Raw genomic sequence first — 19,052 nt, 5'->3', positions numbered from 1 at the left:
CAAGTTACAATCAAACAGAAAATATGGAATGTATATAAATACTGTAACAGAAGTATATAAGGAATACAGTGAGGGCACAAAGAAAAGGGTAGTCAATTCCATATGGGAGATTCCGGAAAATATTTATTGAGGAGGTGTTAAATTGGTATTATGCAGGCAAAACAGAGCTGGAGAAGGCTCCACGCAGAGAAAGCAGCATGAGCAAAGATACAGAGTCATAAAATAGCATGGCACATGATTCAGCAAGAGCCTGAGGTAGGAGGGAAATTCAACACTCTGAGGCTGGAAAGGTAGGCAGAAGCCGGGGCCATTACTGATGTTAACAGCACAAGTTCTAGACTTTAGGCTGCCTGAATTCTAAAATTTCAGTTCTGCCTCTTTCTAGTGGTGTGAACTTGAACAAGTTAACCTCCCTAAACCTCATTTTCCTCATTGATAAAATGGGAAAATTATAGAGTCTACAGCAATCGTCAGTGAGGATTAAATGAGATAATGTATGTAAGGGACTTAGTACAGAATGTCCGCTTTACAGGAAGCACTCAGTAAACTATTTTCCTTAACATTGTTACTACAGAAAACAATATTGGGAACTATTACAGTGGTCAAGGCAAGCTGAAGAGGCCCTAGACTAGAACAGAAGTCATGGAGATAGAGAGGAAAAGTCAGATGCAAGCATTTTCTGAGTTGGAAGTGAGTGACTGGAGCTGGTGACAAGGGGATGATTGGCAGGCTGAAAATAGTACGATTCTAGGTTCCTAATTTGGACAGCTAGGTACGTGAGTGAAAATATTTAGCAATTTGGGATGTGTTGAATATAAGATATGTCTGAGTGACATCCAGATGAACGTGTCTAGTACACGGTCTTTGGCTTAGGAAAGAATATAGGAAATGGCTCTATTATTATGTCCTTTTTTTTTTTTTTTTTTTTGAGAGAGAGAGTGCGTGTGCACACATAAGTGGCAGAGAAAGAATGCTGAGCAGGCTCTTCGCTATTAACATAGAGCCACACGTGGGGCTTAATCTCAGAGAGAACCAAGAGATCATGACTTGAGCTGAAATCAAGAGTCAGACGCTTAACAGACTGAGCCACCCAGGTGCCCCTCATTATGTCCTTATCCATACTTTATAGTTTGAAAACTGCCCTCAACTGCAATTCCCATTAAACAAGTGGCCCTAAGGAGGTATGTTTAATTTATGTAACCATCTCCCTAGCTACAGTTTACTGAGCTATTGATGGACACCTGACCCATGGAGGAAAAAGAAACCCCAGCCGATCAGATTTTCTATTGTCTTCAGAATCCTGCAGCCACAAGGGTTTATATCACCATTTGAGAGATAACCACCACAGCTTACACACAAGCAATGGGAGAAATGCAGAGACACAGGAGGCATACAGAAAGAAATAAAAGTGAAAGAACACAAGGCCTCATAAAAAGAGAGTAGCTGCCTGATAATGTTTAGTTTTTCGTAAAGCCTAGCTGCCTCCAGACACCAGATTCTATGAGATCACCTTGTATTCTTTTTCTTCCTGTGCTTTCTTGCATTCCGCGCCACCAGTGATCCCTGTGACTAACACAAGAGACTGCCAAAGACGAGTACAGAGAACAAAACTAGAAAATGGGTAAGGTTAGGTCCCTAGGGACCAGCAACATGGAGAAGTCAGAAAGAAAGGCCAGTCAGAGAAGCATGAAAAAGGCATTCATAGAGGAAAGAGGTAATTCAGGAAAAAGCAGTGTAGGAGAAACCAACATAAAAGAGGGTTTTAAGAAAGAATAAATTAGTCAACAGTATCAGATGCTGTAGAGAAATCAAATAAGAGAAAGACAAAACCAGGCTACCGGATACAGCAATTAAGAGGTCACTGGTGACCTTTCCCGAGCAGTAATCAATATAACTCAAAATTTTCTGAATTATTTGAGTAATTATTATACAATATTCAAAACTTTTGTTTTCAAATATTGACTGCCATATTAGTCACACTGCTTAGCCTGAGGTGTGTGTGTGTTTTTTTTAATGTTTTTATTTATTTTGAGAGCGAGTGTGAGCAGGGGAGGGACAGAGAGAAGCGGTGACAGAGGATCTGAAGCGGGCTCTACAATGACAGCAGCAAGCCCGATGTGGGGCTCGAACTCACAAACTATGAGATCATGACCTGAGCTGAAGTCAGACACTCAACCAAGTGAGCCATCCAGGCGCTCCCTGAGGTGGGCTTTTAACAGGCCTCTGCTTGGGGTGCCTGGGTGGCTCAGTCGGCTAATCGTCCAACTTCAGCTCAGGTCACAATCTCGTGGTCTGTGAGTTCGAGCCCCGCGTCGGGCTCTGGGCTGATGGCTCAGAGCCTGGAGCCTGCTTCCAATTCTGTGTTTCCCTCTCTCTCTGCCCCTCCCCCGTTCATGCTGTGTCTCTCTCTGTCTCAAAAATAAATAAACGTTAAAAAAAAAATTAAAAAAAAAAAAAAAAAACACCCTTTTGGGGCGCCTGGGTGGCTCAGTCGGTTCAGCGTCCAACTTCAGCTTAGGTCATGATCTCGCGGTCTGTGAGTTTGAGCCCCACATCAGGCTCTGTGCTGACAGCTCAGAGCCTGGAACCTGTGTCGGATTCTGTGTCTCCCTCTCTCTCTGCCCCTCCCCCGTTCATGCTCTGTCTCTCTCTGTCTCAAAAATAAACGTTAAAAAAAAAAATTATAACAGGCCTCTGCCTAGGTTTCTCCTCTATTTAAAAATAATAATAAAATCTGTCCCTCCCCACCAACCCTCCCACCAGCAATTCTGGAAGTACTCTGCATCTTAAACTGCATGGTGGTTATAATGTATATACACATGTAAAAACTGCTTAAACTAAACATTTACGATTTGTACACTTAGAGAATAAAAGCCCCTCTTCCCCATCCTTACACAGTGGTCAAATCTAGAAAAAAAATAAAGAAGGGAGCTTAGAAGATAATTTATAAAGCTAGGAACAAAGTGTTCTTTGAATCTAGGAATCACCCCCCGGCAACCTCAACCCTCAACCTTCTGAGGTAATGGCATTTATTACTGTCGTCTCCAAGAAACCGATCAGTACAAGTTTCCACACTGTTATGACTATGTTAGTTATTTTTAAAAAGTCACATGTGTATCTACATTGAGCACATGACAAGCAATCTGAACTATCCAAGAGACAAGACTGATAAATCCAGCTGAAGAGCAGCCAGAGGTGCCAGTGCAACATCTGTGAAGGAGTCCTACCTTCATCAGGTGCTTATTGACCCATTTGGTGAATGTCTTCTTCTGAACACGGTCCCGTTCATCTGTAAAGGAAACACAGAGAAGGCACTGGCTTAGTGCTGCCCGGACAAGTTCCCATACCCCGGCTTCATCCACACCCCAGCTTCTCCGTGGACTGTGAAGATAGTTTCCATAGACCCATGAGAAGTATCTTGTTGTTGGGAAGATTTGGCCTCTCTGGACTTCCTCCCCTGTCCCGACCATGTTGCTGCTTTACAGATGAGACAGAGTCCCATATGCCTCAGAAACCATATTGTGGCGAAGTCTCTTTAACATCATAATCCTCTGGGGAGTGAGTGATTCTCTGCTTCCCCCAAAACAACCTCCATAAAGCCAAAGCTGTGAACACCACCTGCAGAAGAGGTGGAGTGGCCTTGGCATTTGGGACCCTTGTATTAGCAGTGGTTACATCTCCCTCTCTGCAAACTGATCTGCCTGACCAATGCTCTGCCCCCACCCTCTCCTGTCCTACTTTCCTCACCAGCCTTTACCAATCAGGCAAAGTCAGAAAGCTGCTCAGTTTACCCACACTGCACATCTCCCCTATCCCTTCCTTCTCCTAAGTCTTACAGAGCCACTTCTTTGTAGGCAAATTCTTCATTCTCCATTTTGTGCACCTCTTTAACAAATACATGACTGCCAACACTTGGCAATCACTGTTCCAGAGGCCTGGTCCTGCAGAGGACTCTCTTTCTACCACACCTGCCAATTCCCCAGGGTGCTTCCACCCCACTGATCCATCAGCCTTGCTCTTTTTCTTCTATTTGAAGCCTATGCCATCCCCATACTACCTTATTCAAATCATCCTTGCTGTCATGGACCACTCCCTGCCACCTGTCCCCCTCCACATGGTAAATCTACCTTAACCTCCGCAACAACTTAGTTCACACTGATTATCTTCACAGGCACCCTGTGGCATCCTCAAATTACTTGATCTCCTGTGCATATCCAGCCATCACGCTGCCATTCCTGGGCCTCATTTCTGCTCCAAACATACCTACTTAACAGTCATCTTTATCAACCTTCTGTACCTCTAATCATTCCTAACCTTCATCACTCCATTCCCTTTAAGAGCATCTAAGATTATTCCAGTCTATGCTAGACAACACAGTTAAGCAATTCAAAGCTGCCATCATTAATACCCCAGGAACTGTCATCTGCCTAACCTTCTACCACTACATTCACCGTGACAATCTGCAAACCTGAATTACCACATTGCTCAACTCTTCCATTTTTTGCTCCAAGTCAGTCAGCATTCCAGAGAAGAAAGTGGCAGAATTACAGAACTCTGGTTCACTAGCGATCCACACAAACATCAGTGAGGTTTTACCTCCCCGCTGCCTGGTTCTTCCTTTTCAACTGACTACCTAGTAAGGGTCACATAGGCACCATTCCAAATAATGCCAACACTCTCTCTCTACTTCTAGGTGAATGTACTACCTGCTCACATTTCTAAGTTTACAGCCATTTGGTAAGGCTACCTCATCCCTGTCTCTGGTCTGAACTTCACATCCTTCTTTTCAGCTTTGAATCCTTTCCTGCCTTGCAAGAACACTGATCTCTTCCTACTATATACCACAGAACTTAGGAGTTAGAATTAGTTATCTAGTGCCATTCCCTGCTGAAACATGATTCCCTTCAACAACAAAGAATCATCTATCCGGGGTTGAAAGGTGTGCCCAGATCCTGCATACTTCTATAATATTCCTGATATTTAAGATTTAATAGAGAATTTACTACCTCCTAAGGCAATACATATTGATTTAATAGTTCTATAAAATGTCATCATCTGCTTCACTATAAACTTTACCTATTGGCTCTCATTTGGAACTGTTAGAATTTTTTTCTTAACTTTTCATTTTATTTTTTATTTTTTTGGAGACAGAGAGAGACAGAGCATGAACAGGGGAGGGGCGGAGAGAGAGGGAGACACAGAATCGGAAGCAGGCTCTAGGCTCTGAGCCATCAGCCCAGAGCCCGACGTGGGGCTCGAACTCACAGACCGCGAGATCGTGACCTGAGCTGAAGTCGGACGCCTAACCGACTGAGCCACCCAGGCGCCCCTAGAATTTTTTTTTTAAGTGTAGGCTTTCACTTAATAGAGTCCTGTAAGTATTCAAAGCCAAGATCTTTATTAGATTTGACCACTGTAATTCCAATGTATTTTGACCTTTTTAGATGCTGATTCAGTTTTCTAACATCTTCATTATCCTTTCCAAACCTGTGTCAACTGCAGACTGAATCAGAATCCACTTATAACTCAAAAAGTTAAAAATAGAACTATCCTACAACCCAGCAATTGCACTACTAGGGATTTACACAAAGGATACAAAAATACTGATTCGAAGGGGCACATCACCCCAATGTTTATGGCAGCATTATCAACAATAGCCAAATTATGGAAAGAGCCTGAGTGTCCATTGACTGATGAATGCATAGAGATGTGGCGCACACACACACACACACACACACACACACACACACACACGATGGAATATTACTGAGCCATCAAAAAGAATGAAATTTTGCCATTTGCAATGATGTAGGTGGAGCTAGAGTGTATTATGCTAAATGAAATAAGTCAGTCAGAGAAAGACAAATACCATACGATTTCAATCATATGTGGAATTTAAGAAACAAAACAGATGAACATAGGGGAAGAGAAAAAAAGGGAGAGAGACAGAGAGAGAGGCAAACCATGAGACTCTCAACTACAGAGAACAAACTGAGGGTTGCTGGAGAGAAGTGGGTGGGGGGTGAGCTAAATAGGTGATGGGTATTAAGGAGGGCACTTGTTGGGATGAGCACCGGGTGTTATATGTAAGTGATGAATCACTAAATTCTACTCCTGAAACCAATATTACACTATATGTTAACTAACTAGAATTTAAATAAAAACTTGAAACAAAAACAATCACAAAAGAATCCACTTACAACTGTAGTCTCATCTAAATCACTGACACTTTGCTCACACTATTTTCTCTTCATGACATGCTAATCTCTCCTTCTCTACCTCTCCAAATGCTATTTATTCCTTAAAATTTAGTTTATTCATTTACTCATTTCTTCTTTGAATACGTCTTTATTAAGGACCTAGGTCCCTAGAAGAGCCTGTGTTTAACTCTGACAATAGATACCAAAGTCACTGTCCCTATTCTTTAAAAGAGATGACAGGGCGCCTGGCTCCCTCAGTTGGTGGAGGCAACTGCTAATCTCAGGGTCCTGAGTTCAAGCCCCACAATGGGCATGGAACCTACAAAGAAAAGAAGAGAAGAGAAGAGAAGAGAAGAGAAGAGAAGAGAAGAGAAGAGAAGAGAAGAGAAAAGAAAGAAAAAGTCTAGCAGAAAAGAGAAATAACTTCAGTACAGTTTGATACATGCTATAACAGAGCTAAGCACAGAGTGCTCAAGAACACAAGAGAAATGGTTAAGCTACCTGAACAGGAGAGGGAAACATGAGCAATTAGTGAAAGTTTCCAGATGAATGACTCTACCTAAACCTTAAAAGATGAGTAGAAGTTAGCCAGGAATTAAAAGGAAGGGACAAAGCTACTACATGAAGTTTCACATAATGCAAATTCATGGAGACAACTGGGAGCTTATGTTCAGAGAAGAGCACAGAATCAAGGATGGTTGAAAGACAGGATGTATATTAGGTAGTGGAGAGATTTAAAACTAGATAGGATGGCATGGGTCAAATCATGACCGTTCTTGCAAACAAAGGAGTTCAAACTTTACCACTAAGAAATTGGTAGAGATAGGTAAGAGGAAGCTTTGAAAGATTTTAAATAGGAGATGACACGATCAGATGTATGCTTGAGAAAACTACTCTGGCAGCCTTTCTTGACAACTCCAGGCTCAACAGTCTCTTTGTCCTACACATTTTTATGGTTCTTACTATGCTAATCACTCAGTCAGCACTTATATATAGAGTGCTTTTAATATGCTTACTCTCACATCACCCATGAGATCATTAACTCCTTAAGGAAGGAGACCATGCTTTACTTTTTGTATCTCCCAAAGCTGCTAACAGCTAAAGCTCTGCAGGATGTGACCTAAAACAAAAACTTTCTTGACTGGCCAATATATGATTAGAAGACTGGCTAACAAAACACACAGAATGAAATCACAGCCAAGTTACCTACAAGAAAACAGTCCAACAGGTGAAAAAGCCAACAGCGCAGTAAGTGTCACCTGTGTGCTGAAACATGCAGCCATGATGAGAAAACAAAAAGCCAACTGAAAGTTCTGCCCCACCCCCTACATTTTCACCACTACCAAACCCATTCTGCTTCACTACACTTAATACCTTCTTAACCAAGAGTGGCCTGTTTCTAATTTTACAAAATTCTCACCCTGGAGACACAAGTTTTCCTCCTTATTTTTCTTTTCAGAATTTATTTTATCATAAAAGCTGTATGCGTTTGCTGTGACAGGTTAATACATAGTTGGAAAAGTTAACAAATGTCCTTTTAAACTGATCTTTTTTTTTTTAAATGGATTTCACGCCCAGCGCGGAGCCCAACATGGGGCTTGAACTCACCACCCTAAGAGCAAGACCCGAGCCAAGATCAAGAGTCAGACACCCAGCCGACTGAGCCACCCAGGTGCCCCTAAACTAATCAACATTTTAAAGAGGCGGAATTCATAGGATTTCTCTTTAGTCCACTGCCTCCTTTATTTTAGACCTAAAGATGCAACGGGCATGATGGAGACTGTTCATTCCATCTTACTATATCCATAAGCTATTCTATTCACCTACCAAGTCCTTACAGGATAATAATGCACTAGGTAGACCTAATGTTCTCATATCAGTCATGTTTCTAATAGCTAAAAAACTGACTTTCAATTCAGGAGTGAGAGGTCTGAGTACTTACTCTGAACATAATTACTAAGGGCAACGTGATTACAAGCCCTTTTCAAGACCAGCTAGCCTGCTTTAGAGCTGAGCCAGAAGCTCCTCAGAAACGGGTTTTATGGAACAACAGTGCCCCAAAGCTGGAGGATTCTTTTTTAGGATCCTGTGTTGCAGACCCATCAATTATATGCAAGTTCTTTCCGATTTAAGCATTAAGACAAGGATACTGCAGTACCTGGGGTTTAAGATGATTAATATTTTTAGCAAGGAAATTCATCAGGGAAGCCAAAGAGCAACTTTATTATACCTTCAAAATGCTCCAAACAGCTCAGACTTTGAAACTTTTAAAATAAGTTTTAGGTTTGGCTTCCTACACACAAATTCCTAATTTAATTCCAGGCCCAGCAAAGGTACAATTTTCAAAGGTACCCAAGTCAATCAAAGAAAAGGCCATATTTTTGATGCTTCTTATAAACTTGGCCCCACCAAAGGCTATGAACTGACAACAAAGAACCCAACTGCCCACTGGGAAATTCTAAGATTGTACATATTGAGGCACCAATTAATCATTCAGGGATTACTTAATTAGAAGGATTTAATACTTGTTTCCAACTTTTATTAAGGGCATTACAGTCCACTGAGCTACCAATATACCCTAATTTTCTTTCTTTCTGTTTCACTGGCAGAGATGTCCTTCCTGTAACTTAGGCAAGTCCTTCCACCTAAAATCTGGATCCCATCTCTTCTCTTCCCTCAGGAACCTTAATCCAACAATTATCCCCTAGCTTGTACATCTTTAACTTCTCTCTTTCCTTTCCCCTTGGCTTCCTGAACAAGTATGATGACAATGTTGTCTCCACTTCCTCTCCTCCTAGTCCCCCATGTGACCTGTGTGGCCTCCAGCCCCACAAATTCACTGAAACTGCTTTCTCCACAATCACCTTCCTGTCAATTCAAATGACACTGCTGGTCATTCCTTCAGCTTTTAAACCCACTCTCCCTCATGAATCTCAGACTCCATTCTACCCTAGTGTTCCTCTTCCTCTTTGGGTTATTCCTTCTCTTCTGCTCACTCCTTATATGTTTACTCATCCTTCACCCTCTTTCCTTCATTCTGTATTCTTAAGATACAGGTGGGTGTTATGTGCATGGTGGAAGGGGAAAAACATAGCTTTTATTTTTATTTTTTTTAATGTTTATTTTTGAGAGAGAGAGAGCGAGCGAGCACGAAAGTGAGGAAGGGGCAGAGAGAGAGGGAGAATCCGAAGGAGGGTCCAGGCTCTGAGCTGTCAGCAAAGAGCATGACGGGGGCTCAAACTCACAAACCGCGAGATCATGACCTGAGCTGAAGTCAGATGCTTATTAACCAACTGAGCCACCCAGGTGCCCCCCAAAAACACAGCTTTTAAAAAAAGTTACGAAGAGCTGTTCTCTCCATTCTCCCAGAATGACTTCATCTACTCCTATGTTTTCAATCATAACTGATAATTTTCAAATCCGTATCTTAAGCTCACGCTTTCATCCTAAATACCACTCCCATATGCCTAACTGCCTCCTAAACATTTATTTCATGCTCATCTCAAATTCAATTTGTCTAAAACTGAACTTTTCTTTTCCCTCTGTTTCTAACAGGTTTTCCTACTATAATCCATGTGTTGAGGACCGAATGTTTGTATCTCCTCCCCTAAACTTATATGTTGAAATCCTAACCCCCCACTGTGATAGTATCAGGAGGTGAGGCCTTCGGAACATGATTAGGTCAAGAGGGTGGAGCCTTATAAAAAGGTGGTTCTTTATAAAAGGACCCCAGACAGTCCTCTCTCTGCCATGTGAGGGTACAGTGAGAAGACAGCAGTCTATGAACCAGCAAGAGGGCTCTCACCAGACAACACATTTGCAGTTGCCTTGATCTTGGACTTCCAGCCTCCAGAACTGTGAGAAATCAAGGTGTGTTGTGTAAGCTACCATGTGTGTGGTTTTATTATGGCAGCCCAAATTAAGACACTATCCTTCTCAATGCTGCCAGCCATCTTTCTGGCAAAACTAATCTTCTTACTGTCTGACTTAAAATCCTTCAATGACTCTGTATCCTCCTAATAATATTAACAGTTAACATTTATTGAACACCTGCTTATGTGCCACACACCTTACATATATTGCTTCTAATGCTCAACAACCCTGAAAATTAAATATTATTTTACTGGAAAAATAAAGCCTAGAGAGGGTAAGTAATTTTTCAGAGATCACAAGGTAGATAATGAAGTCAAATCTGAACTCAGCTCCACTGGATTCCAAAGCCTGATGCCTCCATTCAGGATAATATTTAAACTTTTTGTTTCAGCATCTAAGACCCATTATGATGTGCTGCCTGCCTGCCACTCATTCCTCTCTCCTGTTTCATAAAAATTCTTTCAGCCTTCCTGAACATTCTTGCTGAATGTAATCTTCCCCTGTATTTACTGTTCCCTCTGCTTGGAATATAGTTCCCTTTTCTCTGATTACTTATTGTTCTGTATTCAACTCAACCATCACTTCCTCCAGGAGCTTTTCCTATCCCTTATACACACTAGTTGAGGTGATCTTCCTCTTGTGCTTGGTACAAGATATCACTGTTTACACGTCTATCTGTCCTACTCTGCCAGAAACAATTTGACAATAGGCCTAAAATTGGAATTAAAGCCTGCATTTACAGTGCAAAGCTCTGTGTTCTAATCCAACATAGCCTATAACATAGTCCCAGTGCATTATAAATCATTAAAAAAGCAAATAAGAGAATAGGTTTTGCTTGTTTCCCCAGGGGCCACAGAAAAATCACAAATGGTTCAAGAAGCCCAAGAAGCACCAACTACCTGGAAATGTCAAACTGAGATACCTGAGCTGACAGAGAAGGGAAGTAGATAGTCAGAAAAGGCCTGTGCCTTGACCTCACGAAGTTTACAACCTAGTGCAAAGACCAATATGTAAATAATTAACAATATTATCAAGCAAATAACACACCATATACAAGCTACACAACATGATGCTGATAATCACAGAGTTGGCTAATTCTGATAGAGGGGCAGGAGAAGAGTCATGGAAGGCATGATGCTTGAACTAAACCTTGGATAACAATTAGGATTTGGGCAGCCCAAAAAGGAGTTAAAGAATGCCAAACGGGGGGGGGGGGGGCGCCTGGGTGGCTCGGTCGGTTAAGCGTCCGACTTCGGCTCAGGTCATGATTTCATGGTCTGTGAGTTCGAGCCCTGTGTCAGGCTCTGTGCTGACAGCTCAGAGCCTGGAGCCTGTTTCAGATTCTGTGTCTCCCTCTCTCTCTGCCCCTCCCCCGTTCATGCTCTGTCTCTCTCTGTCTCAAAAATAAATAAGCGTTAAAAAAAAAAAAAAAAAAAAGAATGCCGAACGGAAGAAAAAGCAGGAGCAGAGATTGGGATATGTGTAAGTACAGAGGATATGTTTCAGGGAATAGTATAGCTATGCATAGCCTACAATTAGCAACATAATGAGAAAGGAAGCTAGCAAGGTCATCTGAGGTTAAATCACTCCAGAAAACTGAAGGAGTATGTACTTAATTCAGTAAATAAAATAGTAACACTGAGATTTTCTGAACAAGAGGGTGTTTTGGAAGGATTAATCTGGCACTGAACTGAAGGCCAGACTGCAGCAGACAGACAACTAAGAGGTACAAGAACAAGCTAGATGTCTACCATGACAAACCAAGAAAGAAATCTAAGAGCATGAATTAGGGCAGAGGCAGCAGGGATTAAAGGAGCGCAGTCAAGATCTGCAAGATAAAATAGAGGCAGAAACAATAGCCCTTAAATAGTGACTAGATATGGTAAGGAAAGGGAGGGTTCAAAACAATTCCAATGTTTCTAGTCAACAAATGTTGGTCAAATGTTTCTAGCAACTGCGAGGAGTAGTGTTTTGAGATTAGGAAAACAGAAGGAGGCACAGATTGGCTGTGCACAGGTTGGGTAAAGGAGAAGAAAAATAATGAAGTGTTAGCAGGACCTTCTTGCTGACAGTTGGAACCCTAGGTCTAGAGTTCAGAAGAGCAGTCAAAATTGAGGATACAGATTTGAAGCTAACTGTTTGCCGGTGAGGCTGTGGCAAGTACAGCAGACAGCCTCTCTCAACAAATCTTCCTAAATCACCACTTTGCCAATATTATCCCTCTACTCAAAATCTTTTAGTGGCTCCCAGAAGACTAAGTCCAGGCCCTTCACTCCATAGTCTGCTACAACCCTTTGATATTTGAGTCTAGTTTTTATTCACTATATGTTAGGTGGTTGGAGGAGACAAAGAGTAGCCTCTGACCTGAAGAAATTTACAATCTATTCTTCCACCTTTTCCTTTAGGCTCTCCCCTACAAGACCTCACTACAATCATTCTGATATCATTGTTTCCAAACACACTTTGCACATTCTTGTCTTTGTTCACCATCTGCCCCTACTGGAATATCTGCCCCCGCCCTCCACTCTTTTTGGATCATCTAAGTTAGAGCCTCCTTACAAGACCCAAGTGAAATCCCACTTCTTCCTTTATACCTTTTTGGCTACCCCAGCCACCTCTAGATGCCTCAAGGTGCCTATGTTTATTCAATTTACTTGGCACCAAGCATATAAAACCTATTGTTAGATACCTCTATATGTAAATCCAATTTATCTGAACTTTAGCTCTTTGGAGTCAAGAACCATGTTTTAAATTTCTTTAAACAATTAAGACAACAATGGATACTCAATACTCATTCATTTAACAAATATACACTGAAAGCCCTCTATGTGCCAAGGTTATTATCTACAAGGACACTTTAAGACGGGATTTTCAAAGTCAGACTACAGAAGTATTCCCAAATGATAATTAAAAGGCTACTTTTCAAAAAAGGCGGGGGGGTGGAGGGGTGCTCCTGGGTGGCCCAGTGGGTTAAACATCGGACTCTTGCTTTCAGCTTAGGTCATGGTCTCGTGGTTGTCCAAAAGAGGCCCCCTCCCCAACCCCACATTAGGCTCCACACTCAGTGCTGGCCATGAAGCCTGCTTGGTATTCTCTCTCTCTCTCTCTCTCTCTCTCTCTCTCTCTCTCTCTCTCTTCTCTCCCTTCCTCTCCCTCTCCCTCTGCCCTTCTGTGCTCTCTCTCTCTCTAAAAAAAAAAAAGAAAGAAAAAAAGGCTGCTTTTCAGCAGGGAGCATGGATTTCCATTCAGATGTCCCAGCTACAGTTACAGCTTTCCTAAATTCTTCTTGCCACATCTGGATCCAGGAGACTTTGAACCACTTAATGTAAGCTCAAAGAAAATGGGCTGAAGAAACAGATCCACAAATACAGAGGACAAACTGATGGTCACCAAAGGGGAGTGGGGTGTGGGCGTGGGCAAAATGTGTAAAGGGGAGTGGGAGATACAGGCTTCCAGCTATGGGATGAATAAGGCACAGGGGTAAAAGGTACAGCGTAGGGAATATAGTCAATAATATTCTAATAGTAATGTATGGTGACAGAGGGTAGATACACTGTGGTGAGCACAGCATAAGGTATAAACTTATTGAATCATATACCTCAAACTAACATAACATTGTCAACTATGCTTCGATAAGAAAGGAAGGGAGGGAGAAAAGGAGAGAGAGGGAGGGAGGGGAGAGAAGGAGAAGAAAGGAGAGGAAAAGACAGGGGAGGGGAGGGTGGGAGGGGGAGGGGAGGGGGAGGGGAGGGGAGGAGAGGAGAGGAGAGGAGAGGTAAGGAGAAAAGATGAGTTGGAGATCAAGCAATTAAACTGTGCTTACCAAAAATGTATAATGGCACCAGCATTATAAATGATTCCTATCCTCAGACATATATAAGTCAACTTTGGGAGATAAGACTGACCTAGATATTGTGTGTACTCTGTGTCAGGCACTGTGCAAAGCCTGTCTCATTTAGTATTTGATTTACTCCTCACAACTCTATCAAGTACGCATTATTTATCCTCATTTTTATAGTTCAAAGTGAGGCTCAAAGAGGCTTATTAATAATTTGCCAGAAGTCACACAGTTAGCAAGTAGCAGAATGGAGATTCAAATTCACGTCTATCACAGACTTTTAACCACCACACCTACTGCCATCATGAAATTATTAGGAGACAACACAATATAGTCCTGTGTAATAACGGGAAGAAGGGAGGTGCAAACCAAAGCTGTAATAGGATTCATGACAGAAATCTATCACCAAGGGTTGGTACAGGCTTATGTCTCAATGAAGATTGAGATTTGGGAGTTTAAGGAAGTGATAATTCTAGAAACTTCAAAATAAAATTAAAGTTTTATGTTATTTCTCAGGCAAACAGGAACTTTATGAATAATAATTCTTTGCTCTATTGGCAATCAGAGAATACAAGACAGAAGTTAGATACAGAAATAATCTGGGAGTAAGCATGTGGCAAGAGAAATGAGCCATAGAGATGGAGGGAGAGGCATACAAGCAGAAGGGAAGAGGGAGAAAAGCTCGATAGTTTCTTGAAAATTCACTAGATTATCACATTCAGAAAAACGAAATACTTCACAGATAGAAAGAGATTAGAGGTTTAAGAATCCTCAAAATATCTTAAAGATGAAGAAATCCCAGTCCTGTGAGACTTAAGAACTTTGAGAAAGTGCCACAGTGGCAGAATCAGGCCTATAACTTGGATTTGTTGGCCTCTAGCCTATGATTCTTAACTTACTGAATACTCATCTTCCCTCGTTGAACCTGAGTTTCATCTATAATGTGAGGAGTTTGGACTAGATAGATCAATGCTTCCCAGATCTTAGTTTGGGAACCAGCCATATCAAAACCACCTGCACAGCTTACACTGGGCTAAATGCTGGAATATCATGTATTCCTCATAATGACTCTGAGTTAGGGTCTATTTAAATCCTCTCTTAACAAATGAAGAAACCACAGCATAGAAAGGTTAAGCAATTCTCCCACCTCATATAGCTATTTGGTGGTAGAGCAAGAGCCCCAAGTAAACAGGTGATGCCAAAATCCCTCTTTTAACTATTAGCCATGGGATTAAAAGAGGTAGGATGAGAGAGAATAACGTTTTTGCTTCAAAACTTTCAATAAAGATTCTAGATTTCCTTATACTTCTCTGTTGATTACAGAAAAGGGGCCCTTTTATCTCTAAGCACTTTCAGATACAGAGCCTCTTTCCTCTAGATCTCAGGGAGGAAATCTCAATGATACCAGAAAGATAAAAGCCTAGACTACATGGAAACAACAGACTAAAACGGCCCCTCCATGTGCCCCAAACATTATAATACCACCTCTGTTTCTCAGAAAGCACTTAAATATCTAGCAATACTGGCCTCCCAGTCAGGAGACAGAATCGGAACCCTAGCTATGCTACACCCCTTCTGAGATTTCTTCTGTCATCTCCCTTTGATAAAACAGCCAGTAATTTCCATTTTAGTGAAAACCTATTTGGGTCACAATTTTGTTCTGCTTTAGAGACTCGACAGTATAAAATCAAAAGTTTGATTATCAAAGTCGATGATCAATCCAGGAGTTCCCAAACTTGGATTTCACCAACCAATAAATGTTCCAAAATAAATCAGAAAACCTAACATAAAGTTGTTAACCTTTTCTTTTGTTAAGTAGGCATTATCTAAAACCAAACTACCACCTAAGAACATTCATTCATAAAATAAAGGACATTTTAACATCAGAAAAGTAGGAAGGGCAATTTCAAAGTAAAGGACATTTCTTTAAATGAGTTTCACTCATGAAAAGCACACTACCTTCCCCTTATCTTTTTCATTTTACTGAGGAGTGATGAATTGATATCTCATTCCAGCACCCTGTAGTTTGGAAGCCAAAAGAAACCTGTGGCCAAAAAGGCTAGGCCATTTGCTCAAGGTCACAGAATATTATTTAAATGAACTCTAGTCTTTTATCAAGGGAGATCTAAGTGCAGCCTACACAACACTCCTCCTAGCCTCCAACTCTTCTTTAGGTCCTGTCCACAGACCATCTTCAAGTCTTCCTAGCTCCTCGCCACTGGCAGAAGAGACTAAGTGTATGGAGAATTAGCAATCAGCCCCAAAGAGGAAATCCAGGCCATGACTCCTCCCCACCCCGCCCCCACCCCCGCCCCCCACCATCCAGTCTGCTCAGAGGTGGACTCCGTAACCAACTTCTGCTAAAAATACACCCTAGACTTTCAGAACTATGTAACATAACTTAAAAGTGGTTTCCTGATACAGGCGAAAAGAAGCATGAGCATGAATTCAGTCTCTATAAAAAAGTCCCACACCCAAAGCTCAGGCTCTTAACTGCCAGTGACTACAAGCTTAAGAAGTTCCCCAGGAAGTAGGGCACCACAGTCTATTCCCCTGCACATTTTAACAAGCCCGAAGTTTGTAACACCTGCAAGATTTCAAAGCCCATATATTCCTGTGAGTCAATGAGAGCAAGGGCTCTTTGGGATCCACAGGCCCAGACAAAGAACAAACTTCACGTACCCATACAGCACATGCGGCAAACCAGGTGGGCGTTGAACTCGTGCTCATCTTGGTAACTAGGCCACATGGCACTCTCGTGTCTGCTGACCCCACCCAAAAGGAGGGTGTTCCAAAGAACCTCCAGACAGTGGCTTGTGCACCCTCTGCAGCTCCTCAAAAAAGACTTCAGGGTGAATAGAGACAGATAGCCAAAGGGCTATTCGATGAGCAGGGAGAGACAGCAGAAGTACAGAGACGTGGCTCCACCCACCACTTCCTAATGACCTCCTCCTCCCCTTGAGGTCAGAGAGGAAGCTCCTCCTTAGGGCAATTCCAAAAACTGGGTTCAGGTCTTCAGGCAAACAGCATCCTATTCAAAAGTGGCACCAGCTCAGAGTTTTCAGACCAACAGCAGCATACAGAGGTGGGAGCTTCATATGAAAAAGTCCAGCCAAGTCCCTGAGTAAGACTGAGCTCATAGAAAGAGGCTGGTCTTTGAGTTACCCTCCATTTGCAGAGCAGAAGCTTGTGACCTGGTGAATCTTAGAGAGTTGCAGGACAGCTGGTAAGGTAGAATGGCTTACTGCCAAGTCAGGAACAGTGCATCCATTGCCCAACAAACTGCTCCTAGGGCTGGCCTCTCCTCAGGCAGAAGTACCTATGAAGCGTTAACCAACTGAGAAGGTCCCAAAATGGGAGAGACTACAACGCGGCGAATCCCTTCACTGTCTGCTGCCAACAGATTCCCAGATTCTAAAGGGAGCTTCATTTCCCCACACTTACAGCTGCCCAAAGGGCGAGTCACAGTCTCTCGTCAATGATTCCACCTACTTTACAGAGTAGCCCAGCTGCAGCCAGCCTCTCAGGTAGATTAGCCCGGCAGATTTCATCAACTTCAAAAACACTGTTTGCCTGTTGCTCCATTCTTTCCTCTCATCCAGCCAGGAATGTCATCCCAAAGTCCCCTTCCTCTTCCCAGACCCTCCCACTCTGTCTTTGCAAGTCAGCACACTTAACTCCTCGGTGCCAGAGATCCCTTTATCCATCAGAGGAAGACTGCTTGCTTGTTTGTCCAACTTGTTTTCTGAGTCTTGGCTAATTGTACCAGACACTGGAATGTTGAAGAAATACAATGAAGGGCTTTTTCATTAGGATGGCCCGGCCCATCTATTGCTTCTTCACAATTCTGACCCAACCAGGGGTTAGAGAAGCCGAGCCTCCGCCGATGGCAGGACGGCCACTAGGATCCCGGCCCCACACCACGCAGAAAGGCCCCGCTGCAGATAAGGGCCTAATCACTGGCCCTCTGCTCCAGCTCCCTAAATAGAATGACTTCTTCAGGCTAATGCTACTTCCAATCCTGTTTCTAGGCAAGGGGGGGAGGGGCAACGCCCAGGAAAGCAAGTCTGCAGAGATTAGCCCCAAAGACTGCAAGTAAAAACTAATAGACTGAGCTTGCCTAGCAGGCCACTCTGTTTACACAAGCCCTATGACCTGCCTCAGTGCCCTGACAGCTTTCTTCACTCCCTACTGGGCATCCCTCCCACCTACAAAGTGCTAATAATCCTGTTACTACTTACTAATAATGAGACTCACAGCTGACCTTATCCCTCCTTGACTAAGCTCCCAGTCACCCCGATAACCTGCGACAATTCTACTCAGTTTGTTCCTCTTATTAAACTCTCCTTAGTCAATCTTGGGACAGGAAGGGTCCTCCTAGAATTTACCTTGAACTAGGAAGGGAAAGGCACAAGGAATAGGGAAGAGAGAGGAAAAAGGAATAAATGCTTCCTGATTTGTATTTAGTAACCTTTTCCTTTATCTGACTTAAATTTCCTGAGTCTTGAGTCTTCTGCCTCCTATCCTGGTCTTACACACATTTTGAAGGCACTCAATAACCTAAGCTAAAATTAACTGAGCATCTACTGTAACTGTTAGTTCACAGGTGATGTGCTAAGAACTTTAAATATAATTTCATCTAATCCCAACAACTCTCTAAGATGGTATTATCAATTCCATCTCAGAAATGAAAATATTTTTCTTTTTTAAAAATCTTTTAATGTTTGTTTATTTTTGAGAGAGAGAGAGAGAGAGAGAGAGAGAGAGAGAGAGAGAGAGAGAGAATGTGAGTGGGGGAGGGGCAGAGGGATAGAGAGACACAGAATCAGAAGCAGGCTCCAGGCTCTGAGCTGTCAGCAAAGAGCCTGACTTGAGGCTCAAACCCATGAACAGGGAAATCATGACCTGACGTTTAACCGACTAAGCCACCTAGGCACCCCTAGAAATGAAAATATTTTTAAAAGGCTAACTAACTTGACCAAGATTACACAGCCATTTGTCCAGCTCCAAAGCTATGCCCCCCTCTTATACCCTGCTGTCTGTGGGAAGGACTTAATCCAGAACAACTACACTGCCGTGTGGGAGCTGTATATTTAAGAACGTGGAATATTCCTGGGAAGATAAAGAAATAAAAATATTTG

General features: G+C 42.4%; 1 protein-coding gene across 15 annotated transcripts in view; it reads right to left on the bottom strand.

Moving 5' to 3' along the window:
• Positions 1 to 19,052, bottom strand: part of MACF1 (microtubule actin crosslinking factor 1) — a 331,616-nt gene that overhangs the window by 201,461 nt on the left and 111,103 nt on the right. For 14 of the 15 annotated variants that reach the window (XM_045035584.1, XM_045035590.1, XM_045035587.1 and 11 more), the window contains one exon: positions 3,228 to 3,289. In XM_045035584.1, the coding sequence (XP_044891519.1) occupies positions 3,228 to 3,289 (62 nt within the window). Of the gene's footprint in view, positions 1 to 3,227; positions 3,290 to 16,593; positions 17,767 to 19,052 lie in introns of those variants that run through there. The other variant, XM_045035586.1, reaches the window with a different exon arrangement.

Source organism: Felis catus, chromosome C1, assembly GCF_018350175.1.
Source record: "Felis catus isolate Fca126 chromosome C1, F.catus_Fca126_mat1.0, whole genome shotgun sequence".
Classification (NCBI taxonomy): Eukaryota; Metazoa; Chordata; class Mammalia; order Carnivora; family Felidae; genus Felis; species Felis catus.
The sequence above is the reverse complement of the archived record's forward strand: the minus strand, read 5'-3'. Positions and strand labels throughout refer to the sequence as shown.